Source organism: Corvus hawaiiensis, chromosome 9 (assembly GCF_020740725.1).
Source record: "Corvus hawaiiensis isolate bCorHaw1 chromosome 9, bCorHaw1.pri.cur, whole genome shotgun sequence".
Taxonomy (NCBI): Eukaryota; Metazoa; Chordata; class Aves; order Passeriformes; family Corvidae; genus Corvus; species Corvus hawaiiensis.
Window position 1 is genome coordinate 8,601,888 of NC_063221.1, and position 18,702 is coordinate 8,620,589.

The following is an 18,702-nucleotide window of genomic DNA, read 5'->3' on the forward strand; positions in this document are numbered from 1 at the left end:
CGGGTCCTCGTCCAGGTTTCAGGCGCCTCCTGTGGACATTTTTGGGTATCAAATCACGAGGTGTCCGGGCAGCTGTTCAGTAAAACCCAAGACAGGTTACATTGTTGGGAATACTGGAATTTTGTACTGGTTCTAAGGAAACTGGGACTCCTTTGGAGCCTTTTTAAAGCTTTGTTTATAGAATAGGGTTGAATAATGGACATAACCAATGGTTAAATGGCATGCTCATGGATGCCTGCTCCAATATGTAACTCCTGCTTAACCAGGCACTGACAAGCTTGATCCAAGACAAGCATTTCTCATGTACTTAATGCTCCTGTTGGACACAGTATCCTAGCTCCAGGAATAGAATCTTCCTCCCTGGACTGGTGTACTGCAATCCTAGGAGGCTCCTCAGTCTGGCTCCTAGAAGGGTTGGTGATACCTGTTTTTGTCCTGAGTAGGTTCTGGATTCAGAGCAGGACCCAGCAGAGCATGTTCCAGAGGTGGAGGAGGATTTGGACCTTCTATATGACACGCTGGATATAGAGAATCCCAGTGACAGTGGGCCAGAAATGGAGGATGATGACAGTGTCTTGAGCACTCCAAAGCCAAAGTTAAAGTAAGTGTGAGGCAGCTTATGCTGGGCCAGAGAGAGACTGTGTACAGTGCCAGATGTTGGTGTCGTTCCCACCCTTCCATGCTGTTTTTTCCCCTCTGTTTTTTCCCCTGACATGGTGGTGTTAGAATGGGAATGACAGTTTGTGATCTAGAGGCTGTGTGTGTGGAGTCTAACTTCCCTTCAGTCTCAGTTCTTCCTTGTTCCCTTTGCAGATGTTCTGCTGCCCTGCCACCTGAGCACAGGGGAAGGAGTTGGTGGCAGGCAGGCAGAGAATTGAGCTGTACACAGTGTTTTGAAGAGGTAGTAAAAACAGGAAGGTAATGTACGCGAAGGCAGAAGTAGAGGAGGGGATGAACAAGGCACATTGTCTTTCTGGAAAGACCTTTCTTGTAATAATACCCTGTGTGGAAAGAGAGTCTTTGCAGGGATTAAGGAAGCAGAGCTGCAGGAAACAAATGAATTCCTCAGGGCCCAAAGGCATTGACTACAGCACATGCTGATATGCTCAAGCCTGTTTTTAAAGGGCTCGTGTGGGCAGTGATGTGTGGGTCAGTCCCAGCACTGTGGAGCTGAGCTGGGGGTTGCTGGCTTGGGGTCTTGAGCAGATGCAGAGCCCTGAGCTAACAGAGCTGTGTCACATCTCTGCCCAATAAAGACTGAGAACATGAGACTGAGCTGCACTCATCCTTCTGACTGGTGTGTGGTTGCATCCTCAGGCCCTCAGTGCTTGATGGCTCTGAAACAGAGTTATGGCACTGACCACTGCAGTTGGTCAGTACAGCATCTGCTAAATCTGCTAATTACCAGGTGTCATAATATCCTCATTAATGTCGCATTACCTTACTGGGCTAAGAACAGATTCTGAGTCTGGAATGACCTGTTCTGTATCAGTGAGCAAGAAGATGTCAAGGATAGACTGGGGCAGTGTTGGTAAATGATAGGGCTGGTGGCTTGTAAAGGTGTTTGGTGCTTAACCCAAGATATCAACCAGTTGGTAGGCCCTACCTTGAAGGGATTTGAAAAGCGATGTTTTGTGGTAAGCAGCTGCTTTGAAACAAGCCAAAATGCTTTACTTTGCACACTGAAAGTTCATATCCTGTTCCCTGGAGCTGAGGAGCTAACTGTTCTGGGATATGTGATTGCTGGAGTAAGAACTTAATGTGTCTGGTCCTGGGGAGACACTCTGTAGTTTCCTGTGTGCAGTTCTTGTGTGCATATCTTAAAGAGGATGTGATAAATGCTGATGGCTCATAGGCAGGTTCTTCCTGCAACAACAAAAAATCAGTGCCTTACATTATAATTCAGTCTTGTAGCCTGATGTGATGAGCTGCCTTTTGAGTAGAAGCACAATCTGATTGTGTGTGCTACTTTACCTTATTGAACAAATGTGTAATTGGAGCCTAGGGCTGGCAGCCAAATCCAGATGCAACCTGCAAATAAAATGCATATTAGCACCAAGCATCACTTACCCAGGAGCAGAGTGTTGGGGTGTGGGGGGAAGCAGTAATTCTACTTGCTGTATGTCAGTCAAGAGCGAGATCCAGGGATCCCTGGGCTTTTTGGCTTCTCTTACTGTCCTGGACACCTTCCTCTCCTTTCAAAAGTAGCCTGTTTTACTGGAACCATTGGGGAGCAGTAAGATCCTCTGGAAACTGTCGTGTTGCTTTGCTATGAATGTGGTGGACTTGCCCTGTCAGTGTTTTTGATAGTAAGAAATGGGTTTTACTTTTCTTATTCAGACCTTACTTTGAAGGACTGTCACACTCCAGCTCTCAGACAGAAATTGGTAGCATCCACAGCATCAGGAGCCAGAGAGAGCCACCGAGTCCTGTAAGTCACATTTCAGGTGTTACCTATCTGCACGTAACAGACCTGCACTGTCTCTATTTGCATGTGTAAATTATAGCACCCTCTCTGACTCCCTCCAAAGACTTGGATGCAGAGATACAAATTTTCTGCTAAGAAAACACGTTTGTTTTTTTGGGGGTTTGGGGGTTTTTGTTTTGTTTTCTTTTTAAAGCAAATATTGTATTAACTCAAGGGTGCATCTTTGGGTTATGTATTGAATACTTGCTGATGGTACGAATAGCTTCAGATTCCCATGTGCCTGAAATGACTGCCAGGATGGGAGGTGTTGCCTGGGAGTTTTAGGGTCTTCTTAGCAGTCTGTGGAGGAAGCTTTTCTTTACTGTTGTTGGGATACTTTTCCTGGTGGCTGACAGTGAATGGTCAGGGGCAGCTCAACTGCTTTTCCATTCCCTCATGGAGGGGCATAAAGTGTCAGTCCCATCTCAGGGCACTTCATTGCTTCTACTGTGTGTTGTGCATCAGCTTGGCCACATCCCACACTAATGTGTGCAGTCCTGGTGTGACCAGGAAGCACTGCTGGCCATCCTGCAGAGCTATGTGATGTTTAAATGGAGAAGCATCTCTTCTGAACAGCCTGACCCAGAGAGTGTGGCTGGAAACTGTGCTTGGTGCTAAACCTCCTGAGGATTTTTCTTCTCTCAAGCAGGTAGAAGTGCCTGAAAAGACAAAGAGTCTTGGAACCAAACATGCAGGCGACAGTGTTTCTGACACTGTCCCTTATGTAAGTTGAAAATGCACTTATTGACTTCCCTCCTGTCAGTTTGTGTGTCAGCTGTGGGCTGCATTCTGTGGCATGCGTCTGTCTGTCCATATAGCTGCACATGCAACACAACTTCCATGGGTAACTGCAGCTGCAGTGAAGATAACACTGAGTTTTCCTTCTCATCTTAGTTTGGAGGTTCTTGTCTTTCAGCATTTTGCAGGTGAAATGCTCTATTTGACCTTCTGTTCAAACAGCCTGAGGAAGGCTGGCCCAAAGCTTGCTACTGAGCATGTAAAGGATGCTCCAGGCTGTTTCATTTTATCAGACAGAAGTATTACTTTAAGCTGAATTGGCAGAAATCAAGCTGGTCCTGAGGGAAAAATCCCAAAGCTCAAGTTGCTCTGCTGGGAACATGGGGTGTGTAACACTTCTCTCATGCCTTTCTCTCTTAGCTGGTTCGTTTGGGTAAGCTGAATTAATCTGCATTGCGTGAGGAGGCATGTCCCTGGCTTTGATCTGTGAGAGTCCCTGTTCCAAATAGCATATCTGAACACCTTTCCTACCTGCAGCTCCCTTGTGAGGCAGAGCTGGCAACTGGGAGCCCCAGATAGCCACTATTGGCTTCTCCCTTTTGGCAGTGAGGAGCATGTCTGGAAGAGGCAGGCTCAATGTGCCCCAGATGGAGCTAAGCTCCCAAGGTGAGACAGAGGGGAGGGTTTGTTCCTGGTGACTCTGTTCCCTGTGTTTTTGCAGGAGTCTAACCAGCAAGCTGAAGTCCAGGACGCTGAACTCCCCACTCCAGATGTGTTTGTGGAGAAGCTCCCACCCAGCGGGAAGATCACAAAGACAGAGTCCCTCATCATCCCATCCACCAGGTACAGGGGGACAGCGCTGTGCCTGCTGCAGAGCTGCTCAGGAAGTCATGGACAGCGTGCTAGGATTTGGTCAGGATGGCCTTAAGGCACTAAACTGCAAGGACACCCTCCTCATGTTTGGGCACTTAAGTGATGGGTCTCGAGCACTTGATAAATGAACACTCAGAGGTACTCTGTGCTGCTTTGGGGTGTGTGACTGCAGTTTGCCTGGCTGGATCTTATTATGCTGGTGTAGCAGTAGCAGAGAGGTGGTGTGGGTGTTAGCATAGGCTGTGGAAGTCATCCTGGGACTCCTGGGAATGTGCTGAACTGTGCGCTGTGCACTGTCAGAAGCAGCATTAGCAGGTCTCAGGCTAGCTCAGATTTGCGTGCAGAATTCCCCAGTGCTTCTGCTGATATTACTGAGTTTGCCAGACTGGGTGATTGGGATTTGGGGGCTGTATCTCACTCAGATTTGTGCCAGCTCTGGAAATGTAAGCACATCTCTCCATCAGGTCTGAAGGGAAGCAGACGGGGCGCCGGGGAAGAAGCACATCCCTGAAGGAGAGGCAGCCGGTGAGGCCACAGAATGAGAGAGCGAACAGCCTGGACAATGAGCGCTCTCCAGACACCCGGCACCACTTACAGGTGTGAATAGCATTGCTGTCTCTCCAGCCACTCAGAGCTTTTCCTCTTCTCCACTGTCTCCTGTGGTCCTTTTCCTTCTGGTTCGAGCTCTGTCCCTGCTGGGAAGGAACTGGGCCCCGCAGCTTCAGGAAGGAGGGAATTTATGTCTTGGCTAAAATGGTATCTTCCATCCAGTCTGCTGGGGTTTGCCAGCTTGTAGCTTTGTCAGCCAGCCATAAACTGAAAACACTGGAACAGATTGTTAGAACGAGAAATGAATAGGGATGTGTTGAGGAATTACTCCTTTGAAATAAGGCAGATTGCTAGGGACTGACTTGGGCACAGCATATGTGCCATGCTTTTGTTAGCTGTGGGACTCATTTATTTCCCTCCTCAAAGGAGATTGTTCCTGGCTTTTATGAATCTCAGATTCTTGGGCTACTGTTAGTTGGTATAAAGTGATGTAAGTAAAAGTGCATGGCAGAAAGGGTAATGGCCAACAAATCCAGGGTGGCTAATATTGAAGAAGCTGCAGTGTCAGTCCCCGCAGCCCAGTGTGCCTTTGCTGATGGGATGATTGGCCAGCATGCACAGCCGCCTCATCGATTGCAAGAGCAGGAGCTGGTGGCTTGGTGGTTAGAGATGACACCTCTTACTGTTCTCTTTTCTGTGTCTTTATTTCCAGATCCCCCGGAAAACAGTGTATGATCAACTAAATCACATCCTGGTTTCTGACGACCAGCTGCCAGAAAACATCATTCTTGTCAATACATCTGACTGGCAAGGCCAGGTAAAGGCAGGAGACATTACCTGGAGCACAGTTCTCCTGTGCTGTTCCTCCTCAGGAATGGACAGGCCTTGAGCTCTGCACCAACCAAGTAGGTTCCGCTGCTTGGAAGAGCGGTGGTGGTGCATGGGGGCTCGCAGCATACTGAGTGTTCAGTGCCCACAAGTTGGATTTCATCTGGCCAGGAGATGCTGGGATCTTATAGAGCTTCGCCACCTGAGTCTTTCCACAGAGGTGTTTTCTCCTCCAAGCAATGCCATTCCTTCTGGTTAGCAGCACACTGGGAATAGCTAAATCCTTGCACTCAAAAGCCTCCTAAACTGTGGTAGACTGGGACAAAGGAAGCAGGGAGGTCTGACCTTGTGGTGGTTTAGGCTGAGATTTCTGAGCATAGGTGGTGAACAGGAGAAAATATTCCGGGTCAGCTCTGTAGCCATGTACATGTGCTTGTGATTGCTAACTGCAGGAATCATCCCATCCTTCATGAGTGATAGTTGTTTTAAGAAGAACCCTGAGCAATACTTTCTTTTGCTGGCAACATGGAGTAGTTTGTTACGGGTTTGGAACAAATTTTGCTCCTTTTGGAACCTTACTCTGAGAAAGCAATAAAATATGTATGGAAGAGGACCAATGAATATGTGCTGGGTGGCTGTTGCCTGGAGAACTTGTGCCAGGCTTGTGGAGTTACATTGTCTGGTTTGGCTTTCTGCTTCTGGAAGAGCTAGGGTCTCAATTTGTGAGAGAGCAAAAATACCAACTGAGCTACTGGTTCCACTTTCTCTATACTTGGAAGACAGAGAAATGCCTTCTAGAGATGGACAGAAGATGTAGATCATCTTCCAGTGGTTCTAGGAGCTTGTGCCTGCAGTATCAGAGGGCATGAAGGATGTGGACCGGGGTGTGTAGATTAGTAGTGCAGAAATTGAGAGTATGAGATAATTACTGAATGCCATAATTACGTGTACCCGAGTTGTGTGTTCCCCATTAGCTGCATGGAGGGGAAACAGTCCCTCATGAGGAACATGAGTGTGGTAGCACCCTTCCCTTTTTTCAGTGTTCAGGGGTGTACAGAACACTGCATTTGTGTAAGTCCATTTGGAATCAGAGAGATGCAACTGCAGTTCCAGAAGCAGGCAGGCAGACAGTGTCTGCTCTTTCCCAGTGCTGTCTGTGAGGTGAATGGGCTGCTGCTGCTGCCCTGCCCTCTGTGGCTGTAAAAACTGTGCTATTCCAGAGTTGTCATTGCCGTGTTTGGGTTATGGTGTTATGTCTATCAAAAAGATGTTGCCATTTTTCTAGGAGGACTTCCCTTTGGCTGCTGTGCAAGGAGGAGGCATTTGTGAAATAGCCATATCACCTGCAAATCAGACACAGGCAGAGTGCCCAAGAACGGATATGAGAATACCCAGGAGGTTGGGGGAGGCACATTTTCTTCTAGTGACAAACTGTACCAAATAAAGGACTATAAAATGTTCTGTTCTCTCCTCAGTACCTTTCAGATGTCTTGCAAAAGCACACCTTGCCAGTGGTCTGCACATGTTCCTCTGCTGATATTCAGGCAGCTTTCAGCACAATTGTCTCCAGGATACAGAGATAGTAAGTTCTCATCTTGCTTGTGTTGTCTCAGCCCTAAAAGCCTCTCAATTCCTGTGCCCCAGGACTCAGGGAGTTTATTTCTCAACTACTGCATGAAACCTTTCCTGTCTGCTCTCCTGAAGTCAGAATTGTGTGGCTCTTCAGCACTCACCACCCCTGCATGGTGCTGCTGTTCTGCCTCGTGTGGGGGGACACAAGTCACCAACACCAGTGAATATAAAAGACTGTGCTTTGGAGGCTGCCTCGTAGGTCAGATGAATGCAGCAGTAAAGCATGCAAAACAAATAAGTGGGTTTTAAATAGTTCTTGCTCTCCCTTCCAAGTAATTCCCAGATTAATTCCTTGGTTCCTGAAGGCTCTCCCTACTTACCTGCTGAGGGCTGTGGGTACCTGAGTGTGTTCTCTGACACAGCAGTTAGTAGGTACATCCTAACCTAGATAGTTGATCCCAGCCCTTTAGAATATCAAAATGTGCAAAAGAAGGAGCAAGGAGACCAATTAAGAAATTACTGAAGAATGTTGTATTTTATTAATAATGTTTTAAGCTGCTGAGAATCATTGCAATATTGCCTTGTGTATTGAACGAACTCTCTTCTGCTGTAATTATTATTAACCAGGTTGGGTTTTTCTTTGCTGCTTGTTCTGAAATATGTGGTTGAAAACACAATTAAAAATATGTTTCCTCTTTTTCTGTCTAGCTGTAACTGCAATTCGCAGCCTCCAAACCCAATTAAAATTGCAGTGGCAGGAGCCCAGAATTACCTCAGTGCTGTGTTGAGGCTCTTTGTAGAGCAGCTGTCTCACAAAACCCCCGACTGGCTCGGCTACATGAGATTTCTGATCATCCCTCTAGGTAAATAAGGAATGGTGTTTCTTCATGGAAAGGTGAATGGGTGAAATCTGCTGTGTTCCTTCAGGAGAAGCCTTTCTGGAGCTTTGGCTGTAGGTTAAATGAGGCAAAATGTTGTACTATTGTGTAGTGCTGGTGTTGCTGCTCTTGGCGTGATTGAATTTCATCTGTAAGTTGCTGATGCCAAAGTCTGCTTGTAAGCCTTCTCTTTGAAGCAAGGGGTTTAAGTACTTCCTTCCCATACAGGGAGACTCTTATGCACAGAATGTTGTTCTAGACGCCCTTTCTCTGGCTGAAATGTTAAATTCAGTGGGAACTGTGTTTCCCAAAGCAGTAACTGTTCTGGCCTCCCTGGGCTTGACTGAGAAAATGTTCATAGAGGAGGGGTTGGAAATTTTTTAAAGGCTCTGAAACTGCTGAGAATTTAGATTATTCGGATCACATGCATCTTTTGACCTTTTCTTTACGTGCTGGTCTCCTCAGGTTTTTCCCTCTCTTTTCCAACACTTTATCTCTGCCTTTTCAGCAGCTCAACAAGCCTGCCTGGCTGGAAAATTACCCAGCTTGGATTGCGTGTGGTGAGGGAAGTAGAGTGGACTGATGACAACACCAGGGGTCTTGTTGTAGTCAGAAACATGAGGAATGTTGTAGTGGCAAGGCCTGGGAAGCAGGGCAGTCGCTGGTGCTGTGGGCAGGGACATCTGGGCAGTGCTGGTGTGGTCCAGGGCTTGGCTTGTGTGGACAGAGCACTTAAGTGATGTAAGCAACAGAACACCTGAAAAGCACTTTTTGCCAGTATTTTCTAGTTTTCTAAGTCTGGGACCAGCTGATGGCAGTTCCTGTAGGAATCAGAAGCTGCTGCCCAGCACTATAAACACTGGGGTCAGGCTGTCCATTCAGTGGTGGCATTTGCAAAAGTCAAATAAAAAAGGCCGAGGAAAAGAGCTGGGTCCTTCTGTAAAAAAAGGCATTTAGTTTCCAAAGTGGTTGGCAGGAACAAAAGAGAGAGCTCTTTAGGGAGTAAAAACAACAAAAAAATTCTGCAAGGTTAAATGTGCTTTGAATGAGAGTCTGTGTCTGAGACTTTGGTACTCACTTGCTGACTGTCTTCTGGCCTCAGAAGAAGAGTTTTCTGTCCTGCAGTTTTTAATGATCTGAAAATGCTCTCTCTTTGAAAGTGAAACACAAGATTCAGCTAGTGTGGGTTTGGGTTGGTTTTTAATCTTAAGACTTCATTTTGTAATCAAAAAAGAAAAAAATTAACAAGGCACTTTGATAATGAAATGCTTTAGAACTGTGAATTCTTTTTAAATCTACTTTAAATATAGAAACTTCTCTAACAGGACCTTTTCCGTAGAAGTCTGCAGTATTTCCTGATCAGATCAAGTGCTTATTTCTGGCCAGCTCTCTGGCAGTTCATTAAAGTGATTGAGGAGCAACCTCTCATTTCTGACAATTGAAAAAGCACCAAAGACAGAATGGTGAACATGCCATAAATGTCTTAAAGGAAAAGCCTCTCTGCTGCTAGCAATACCTTTGAACTAGGGCTGGTGGACATTTTCTCTGGATGGTTTTACCTTCTAAATCCACAACTACGCACTCCAATAACAGAAGGGTCAACCTTCAGTGGTTTATTAGCAATCAGAAATGCTTAGTGTCTGTAAACATTTGTACTGGGAGATTCAGTCCTGCTTCACACTACTGATTCTATGGCTGAAAGACTCTTTTGATGTCTAAACACTGTATGAACAACTGAAAAGGGGAAAATAAAATGTTGGGGGTTATTTTGGCTGTTTGGGGTATTTTAACATTTTATATAGCTCCCATGGATAGAACTTCTTGGGAGACTTCCTGTTTATTGCTTGTTTCCAACTGCATCTGTCATGTGCAGTGTGTTTTCCCAGCATATGGGAAAGCTTCTCCAGTACATGGTGCAGAGCTGTGCTGTGTGCACTGTTTAAAGCTCCACTGCAGAAGAAATGATGGGTGTGAAAGGAGCCATGATCAGGAGGGGCTGGGGAAGAACTTAGGCTCCAGTCTCTAATGACATTGAGGGGAGCTCAGAGGGACCTCCTGCTTTAACCTTTCTTTGAAGTCTGGAAATTAGCTTGGAGGTTGGGAGGGCTGAGACAGTGGGTTTATTGTTTGGGGGGGTGTTTTTTCCCACCAGAACTTTCCTGGACCATGGTGAGTACAGTTAAGCAGCTGGGGTCGTCTTGAAAGAATTTGTCAGGTTTCCAGTTACCAGCTGATGACTCAATTGTTGCAGCCACTGGAAGTGTGGCTTGATGTGAGAATTTGGTCTGCAGGAAGGATGAAAATAATGTGATTATTAAGAGGAGCTCTGAGGCTACTTCATGGCTGACTGTAAATGTACAGGACTCTTGCTGACCATGACTGCCAGGTGGTGACTGGGAAGGGTGATCCTGGCACACCTTTTCTCCTGTGTTCAAAGACTGTAGAGATAGTTGCTAGGGGGAGGTTGTCTGTTTTGAGGACACAGATGGCCTAAAATGAAGGTGGCAAGTTTTTGCCACCTCCCAGGGCAGAGTTTGTCACTTGAGCATCTTCCCTGTCCTGCTCAGTGTAATTGTGAAGTCAGATCTCCATGCAGGGCTGGAGGCTGGACACCCAAAGCTTCTGCAAGGAGGTCTGTCCATGCTCACAGAGGAGCAGAGCCACAAGGCTCAGCTAGAGTAAGCAGGGACCTGATGCATATGCCAGTACTCACTGGGTACTGTAATCCTTGGGCTCTGTTTTCTGTCTCAAATTGCAGCATATTTATTGAGCTTATAGCCCTTCTCCACAGATTAAACAAGCCTCCCTGTGTTGTTTTCCCTGCTTGGGGGCAATTGCCTCTTCTCAACATTGCAAAACAGCTGTGGGGTGCAAATGGTGTTTGGAGGAACGGGTCTGGCCCCTCTTGGCAGAGGTGGCCTGGCTGTGGTGCAGCCTGTGGGCAGGAAGGGCTGTTTGGGAAAGCTGCTTGCAAAACTGAGAGACTGACATGGAGAGCTGTAGGGCCTTTGTGCCTTCCAAATAATTTATTTCCTCGGTAGTTTCCCAGTCCTGTTTTCTTTGGCCTTTTAAAATTTATTTTGTTGGGAGGGGAAGTGTCAAGTGAAAGATATCAGTGTGTTGAAGCAGTCTGTGCTGGGAAGTCTATTTGCATGCTCTTGTAGAGATAAGCTGGACTAAATGACCTGGTTATAATTGAAGAAGTTTATTTCTGGGGTGTATACTGTGGTTTTGATTTTGGAGTTACACTTGTGTTCAGTGCTGGAAAGAGCAGCTGTCATGTTTTCCTTTCTTTCTTAGGCTCTCATCCAGTGGCCAAGTATCTGGGGTCTGTAGATTATAGATACAACAACTTCTTCCAAGATCTAGCCTGGAGAGATCTGTTCAACAAACTTGAAGCACAGACCACTGGTAAGACTCTGTCTGTCTGGCCTGTGTGGGATGAAAAGCTTGAATGAGTAATTTTAGCAAAGGTCAAGTAAATACAAGAGGAAGCAGACAAGTGGTTTTGTTCCTCTTTTCGCCTCACTCCACCACATTCTCATTTCAGATGCTGACCTTTCTAAGTCCTGCACATGGTGGTTTGCAAACAGTTACTGGCTCCCAGAGGCACTAACTAGCTGCCTCTGAGTCATGCTGTTCTTACGTACCTACTGCTTTGTTCTTTGATGTGGAGGTCTCGCTACCAACTTCAGTACATTGCTTTCCTTCAGGAACTGTGCAGCCTAAAATGCTTGGAAAACTGGAAGCTCTGGGAAGATTAACTTCTGTTAGTTGTGTGTGAGAAAGATCCTGCAGATCTTTCAAGCAGACTTGAAAACATTCTCATTAAAGAATTTTCTTCTTCACCAGTGTGGTAACAAGTGGGAGTTGCCCTAGGTCAGACCAACAAGTTCCTATTCTGATCTGAGTTTGTTCTAGGCCAGATTAAAGCCTTACTTCATGTTAAAGTACTAATTTGTTTAAAATATTAATGCTTACAGTTTCTTCCTCCATTTCTTCAAGAACAGAAAGAAACAGGAGAAAGGAGGATTTGAAACACTGAGGGCTACGTGAAGGCTTGAGATTTGATGCTGTCGTGGGCAGCATTGCCCATACGGAAATTTCATTAGGAGGAAAAAGCTTTGGAGTTTGTGTAGCACTGTGAGTGTGAGGAGGTTGCAGTGTAGTTCTCCCTGGTGGAATTGCAGAGTTCCTGAGACTCCCAGGATGCTCCTGGAAGTCCTCTATCCATGAGAGGAAGAGAGAGACCTCTTCACTGTAATTGTTCAGAGCTTTTTCCAGCAGATGCGGGAATGGCTGGACAAGGCCCGGGGCAGCCTGTTCTGAAGGTGGTCAGCCCAGTTTGGAGCAGGAGGCTGGACTAGAAATTTCCTAGTGTACCACCTAACCTACACTTTCCCTTAATCCTAAATTCATGCAAGAACTGGTATATGGAACTGGTTTCCTTTAATTCCTTGCTGCACTTGAAAATGCAGAAAAATTACAATACAGACTTGATTTTTGTGTCTGAATTAGGAATACTTCATTACCTATAGAAATCCAGCCCAAGAGCCATATCTGTTCCTTACTTGCTTATATGCTGTATGCTATGAGGAAAATTTCACCTCATTTTTGTACAGTACAGACATTGTACATTCTGCATTTTTGTCTGTGTGGTGGCAACTGCACAGAAACTCTGTGATGGCACAAGATGATCTGGCAGAGAATCCCAGCTCTTACCAGCTCACTGTTCAAATACAAAGAGTCTGGGTGAAAATGTCCATTATAAGGTACGGAAGTGTCTGGTGAAAGCCACTTGTGTTCCTGTGATCTCACAGTTGAGGCTCTTTGATTGAAACCAAAGAAATATGGAAGGCATTTGGGAAATGTCTTTGTATCAACTTGAATCAACTACGATCTCACAAATACATGTGATCTTTGTGCTTGTCCTACCCTTGTGTGTCCCTCAGTCTTTTTGGTCAATTCAGCAAGGCCATGAGTCCGTTAGAAACGCAGGTAACTCAGTGCTGGTGTGAGCAGAGCAGCTCACCTGAGAGAGATGGCCAGGCACTTTCTTCAGCAGATACCTGCAGTCAAGGTGTGAAAAAGTCTAAAGCTGGCTCTGGGCGGGTACAAAGAAAAGCTTTTAACAAATCTAAAAGACCAGAGACACTTCAGTCAGAAATGCTGTGTACAGATTCAGCTTTACTGTGCTCCGGGGTAGGCAGAGCTTCCTGTGCAAGAGGTAGTGTAAATGCAGCTGGCTGGGCACCATCAGCAAATGGAGGACAGTACTGGCAGTGGTCTAAGAAGTCACTTCAATGCTTTTCCCTCTGTTCTCCCTCAGTTTCGGAAGCACCTGACGTCGTGTCCCGGATAACGCAGTACATAGCAGGGGCAAACTGTGCACACCAGCTGCCCATTGCTGAAGCCATGCTGACGTACAAACAGAAAAGGTATGTCCCCCTCGTCCTGCTGGCTCCCAGGATGAGCCAGGTTGAAAGCAAAGTGCTTTTCTCGTGTCATGCCAGCAGTCTGAAAAGCACTCCAAACGGCAAAATCCTTGGGAGCCTCACGGTAGCCTGTACCCAGTGATGTGTCCCACTCAGTGAATCCACAGCAGTGGGGCTACTTTAAGTGCAGTGATTCTTTTTTTTGAAGATGTAAGTGGTTTGGGGAAATGGGGGCTAAGCAGGATGGGTGATGGACAGATTCTGTGTGCTTAGGTTCCAGAGATCTCTAACCACAGCAACCTTACGTGTGTAAGACTGGACCTTGACATTCCCCCACAAAGTGTCTTCCATGAGACCTGACCTTTTTACATTGGTATTTAGGGAACTAAGCCCCTTTCTTTTTGGAGTGTAAATAGCAGAGCTTCTTGCAGGAGACACAAATCCTTGTTGATTGGCAGTTGCAAGATATCAGGACTCCTGCTGAGGAGGGCTGACATTCAGCGGGTTTTATTTCAACGTTTCTTAAGGAATAAGTAGCCTGTAGGAGGGAGGATTGGGGCCTGAAAACAAGATTCAGGAGTATGTAGGGCCTCCTGTGGCCATGGGTCCAGGAAGAAGAGTAACTGTTACTGAAGGGTAGAGAAGCACTGTTGCCAAGGGACAGAGGAGAACAATAGATTTGAACTCAGCTCATGTGAGTTTTCTCAGTTAGGGACCAGAAAATCCCTATGAGGCGTGGATGTTGTTAATTGTTAATTACTTCAATTTGATTTTTCATTTTTGCTCCATTAACATCCCTCATTGGTGTCTCCTTTGCCTAAGAATTGGGAGAAATTAAAATTGTGGGTAGAGTCACTTTTTTCCCTCCTTTTTGGAAATTCTCATTGTATATTGCTTTTCCATTCCTGTGTCTGCTCTCACATTACTGTGCAGAAATGATTCAGTGAAATTTCACCCATTCTACGTGTTTTTCCTGTATTTCCAGACTGACAAGTCAAGTAAGAGACTAGTCTAGTCTCTTCATGTATTTGTGGACTTTGTAAAGTTAACATTATGATGAAATTTAAAGACCTACAGAGTACTTGAAGCTCTTGCCTTCAGTTTTCCATTTTGTTTTTGGTGTGAAGGCTTACCTTAGTTACCAGCAGGGAGATCAGACACCCCAGTGCAGTGTGAGCCCCTTCTGAGCTGCCTGGTTCTTTCTCTGCACCATTCAGGTGCTGGGTTCTGCACTGCTTTCCACTGCCCTCTCCACTCTGTTACAGCTTCATTTTTGTCATTAACGCACATTTAAACATTTTGAGTTTCTAATGTGTCCAGAAAGGTCAAATCAGCACCTTGTTGGAAAAATCTGAAATGCATTTGAGCAAGCCCTGCTCTTACCCCTCCCAGCAGTGTGCAGGACAGCTTTACCAAGCTGGTCTGATCCATTTGGGTTTTACACCCTTTGGACACTGGTACCATGCCTGAAGCTGTTCATAGTTTTAAGTTAGGAGGTTATTGGGAAGAGAGATTGCTGAAACTCATAGTCAGACTCTGGCATAGCCTGCAATCTCTCAGTATTTCTGTGTGTCTGCCTTAAAATAACTTCTGCTTTCAGGTCAGTACCCCATGAGAGTGAGTCAGAGGAACAGGCTCTCCAATGCAGCATGGGCAGTTGTCGCCTGTGTGCCTTCCTTTAGGAATGGGGGTCTCTGTCATTGGCAGCAGCTTAGGGAGGGTATTGTCAAAAACAACACAGAAATTGTGTCTCCATTAGCACTATCTAAACAAATGCATCGCTTTGTTGTAAGTATAATAACACGTTTGTCTTTTTCTTTGGTTGCTTCCTGAAAAGGAAAAAGAGCTTTCATTTTGATTTTACCATAAGGTATCAGTTCCTTTTAGGTTCCCTCTCCCATCTCCTATCTCTTTTCCCAGTGAACTGGTCTTTTGTGCCTTGTTTAACAGTTCCTGCGGGTCTGGGATGCACAGTTTGTGCTTTAGGTTAAGTTCTGCTCGCTGCTTTGAAACTATGGCATCTGCTGGCAGAATGCTTAGTTGAAAATGACTGCTGTGCCTTTGGACCACACATTTGGGTTCCCAGGATGTAGACTGAGTGGGAATGAAGGAGTTGTTGAGAGAGTAGCTTATAGCAGTACAACATGGAGAAGGTGAGGTTTTTTCTTACCTTTTCCCTTAGCCATCAGAAGATAACAGTGTAGCTCCAGAAGGATCAGGACTGAGAAAAGGCTTTTCAGTTCCCATCTGTTGGAACTGGAGTGCTGTAGGTGCCACTCAGGGGCTCAGGGTGGGGTTCAGCTGTGCAGACCAAGTGCAGACCAGCAAATCTCCTTCCTGTAATCAAAAATTTGAGGACTAGTCTCTTACTGGCAGGGTATGACAAACATATGGGACTTCTCTGAGCTTAAGAAAGAGAAGACAGATGTATGCTAGCAGTGGAGCTGTGCTCTCTGAGCTGCCCCCAAAACCTCCATGCTCTGCAGGGTCCCCTGCTTTGAATCATATGCTTATTGGACATTGTTTATTTTGTGCTCAGCACACAAAGTTACTGCAACTCCCTCTCCCTTGAGGCCAGAGGTGAGTGGCTTCTCCAAGGCCAGTTTTCAAGGCAGTGGTCCAGGTAGAAACAAGCAGCGCTACCTACAAATTCATTGCAAGAGAAATCTCTCAGAACCCTGGCATTTGCTCTGTTAAACAAGCCCTAGTGGTCCAAGGAAAGCCAAGCCAGTCTCTAGGATGTAGCTGTATGTGATGAGCTGCTTTATAACTTTCTTGCCAGCTGTCCCTATTCTGACTGACCCTGCTCCCTTCCCGTGCCCTTGCTCTGTTTGTCATGGCAAAGGTTGGCGCATGTACTGCCTGTGATGGACTGCAATGGTGCCAAAGCTTTGTCCTGGTCTTCTGGAGCATCTGCTGACCTTACCTGAAAGTGGGGGGCTGGCAATGAGGAAAGGGGTTCAAGAAGGAAATGGAGTGCCATTGCAGTTCCTCTGAGTTACACTGGGTGACTGACTCTATCTGTGGGCTCTGGGAGAAGTCCTGGTTACTGAATTGTGAAGGAACAGTGCAATCCAGGCAACACCTGGGGACCTGAGACCATGGGGACAGGGTTGGGCCTCTCACTAGGAGGGGCATGTCTCTCTGCATTGTTTTCTTGAAAGAAACCCTGTGGTATTTGAGGTCTGAGATTCAGCACTCATTCCCAGTGCAGCTGGACTGCTGGGCTGGCGTCACCCACTGTAATTCAGTGCCCAGCACAGTTCAGCTCATGCCATGTGGCTTCTGGATAGCCCTTGCATGAATCTGGGGAGCAGCCTGGCTGTTGGAAGTGGCAGCACTATTCACTTGTCAGGGCAAGGGCTGGATCACTGCCTGCCTGGTTATGTGTTTACCAAAAGCTTTTGGGACCACTTCCCAGCTCTTGCTCCCAGTTCCCTTGGATTGGAGGGCTCCTGGGCAGTCGGAAGCACGGATTACACTTCTTTCTGCCTGCTGTGTGTCTCAGAGGCCCTGCAGGGCAGTGGCTAAGCAGAGTCCGGGTCATTGCTCTGGGTGCTTCTCCTCAAACACACCCTGCAGCAGTTGCTGAACGTGAACACGGCTGGTGAAGAGGGCCGCGGTCCCGCCTCTGGCTCAGCAGAGCCCACGTTATCTGGCTGGTTACTGCAGGAAACTCCTTGGGCAGCTGCTGGAAATGCAACAGGAGTGCAGCAGAGGAGAGTCAAAGCTCAAGAAATTATGGGTGTCCTGTTGACTATGTCCAACCTGCCATAGCAATGTGAAGAGTGCTGGACAGGAGGTGTTTGGGAAGGCTGAGAGGAGACTCTTCTGATGTGTTGTGAGGACATGGAGTTGCTTTGTCCCCTTTTGGTTTGACCCTGGTGGAACCAGGACAGTGTTAGCCAGCAGACAGCTGGAGTTGCCCAGTGGGCAGGACAGATTTCATACCATAGATAAACCTTGGAGAGGTTTTGGATTGCATGGATAAGCCTTGGATTGCCTGGGGTGAAATGGCCTAGAGTCCTGCTAGTCCTTCAGTGATAGAACTCCTCTCTTTCCTGTTGCCTCCTTCAGGACCTGACTGAAATAAAGGGAGTGCCTGAGACCCTCCTAGTTAGAGAGATGACACATCAATAACTGCTACAAATCACAAACTGGGGCCAGGTTTGGCTTTAAGTTACAGCTGAGGTACCAGGGCCTTCAGAAGCCCTGTGGGTAAAAAAAAGCCTTGGGCATGTGGGGGTTAACCCTCTGCAGCCTGGGAATCTGTGCAGCTGAGGTAATGAGGGGAAGCTGCCTTTCCAGAGATGGGAGATATTTTAGTTGCAGGGCTGTGGTAGGAGGACGAATCAAAGCAGCTGTTACCAAGGTAAAAGGATTCTGAATTAATGTTTTGGGATCTTGAGATCCTGAAGAACAAAAATTGGGAAGAGCATGAAGGAGGAAATGAAGAACAAGCATGGTCTTTTCTTCCATCCACGTGAAGAGCAGCTGTTTTGATAAGCTGCATTTTCAGAGACACATGTGCAAGACCAGAGTTCCCAAGAGGACATGTGACAGTACTAGGCTAGCTGAGCTGAAATCCAGCTGGATTGCTTCAGGAACAGCCTGTGCATCATTGTGAGCGGTGATAAATGGTGACTGAAGCAAACGATGTATTTCAGAATTGCCCCTGAGCTCTCCGCAGTGGGAATCAATGCTCCCAGGGGGAATGAGAATGAGTTTTATGCTGGAATTGGGCATGGTTTGTTTTTTCAGAGCTCGGAGCAAACCCATGCAGTAGTAGCTGAGAGATGACTGGGTGGCTGTTGTGCTTCCCTCACTTGGTCAGTGGAACTCACTTTCTGCCAGCCATCAAGCCCATGGAACTAAACGAAAGAGAAGAGAACTGAGCCTCTGTTCTGTGCCTCTCCCAACAGCTCTGTGGTTTTCTCTTTTCCCTTTGCAAAACTGGAGCTGGAAATGTCGTGTTCGTAGGAGATGTGTTTGCTGGGGACCTGCAGCTGTGTTTGCAAAGATGTGACCTTTCTGCCTTCCAACACGGAACCAGGGACTTGGTCCTGTGCTTCAGGAGACCCATGAAGGTGCAGTGCCTGAGGGTGTGAGGTAGGAAGGGAGCAAAGGCCCTGGCTTTGCTTTAAGGATGGATAAGCAGAGCCGAACCAAAGTGAGAGGCTGTTTGCAAAATCATGTTCTGCTTTGGACCACGAGGGAGCTCTGGCTGAGTCACTGCAGTTTTATGTCATTCTTTCCATGGGGCTTAGAGGAAAGTGTCCAACCTGTGCTGATCACACAATGATGAACAACCTTTGTGCATTTGGTGCATTTCTGGTCAGTGCTGGAAACAGCCCAGAAATAC

The 18,702-nt window shown here is 46.6% G+C and overlaps 1 protein-coding gene across 9 annotated transcripts in view; it reads left to right on the forward strand.

Moving 5' to 3' along the window:
- Nucleotides 1-18,702, forward strand: part of PACS2 (phosphofurin acidic cluster sorting protein 2) — a 78,039-nt gene that overhangs the window by 41,992 nt on the left and 17,345 nt on the right. For 3 of the 9 annotated variants that reach the window (XM_048312310.1, XM_048312312.1, XM_048312318.1), the window contains exons 9-19: nucleotides 444-601; nucleotides 2,341-2,431; nucleotides 3,114-3,191; nucleotides 3,927-4,048; nucleotides 4,543-4,675; nucleotides 5,340-5,444; nucleotides 6,931-7,037; nucleotides 7,736-7,890; nucleotides 11,206-11,316; nucleotides 13,235-13,343; nucleotides 15,178-15,210. In XM_048312310.1, the coding sequence (XP_048168267.1) occupies nucleotides 444-601; nucleotides 2,341-2,431; nucleotides 3,114-3,191; nucleotides 3,927-4,048; nucleotides 4,543-4,675; nucleotides 5,340-5,444; nucleotides 6,931-7,037; nucleotides 7,736-7,890; nucleotides 11,206-11,316; nucleotides 13,235-13,343; nucleotides 15,178-15,210 (1,202 nt within the window). The remainder of the gene's footprint in view (nucleotides 1-443; nucleotides 602-2,340; nucleotides 2,432-3,113; nucleotides 3,192-3,926; nucleotides 4,049-4,542; nucleotides 4,676-5,339; nucleotides 5,445-6,930; nucleotides 7,038-7,735; nucleotides 7,891-11,205; nucleotides 11,317-13,234; nucleotides 13,344-15,177; nucleotides 15,211-18,702) is intronic. The other 6 variants (XM_048312311.1, XM_048312313.1, XM_048312316.1 and 3 more) reach the window with 4 other exon arrangements.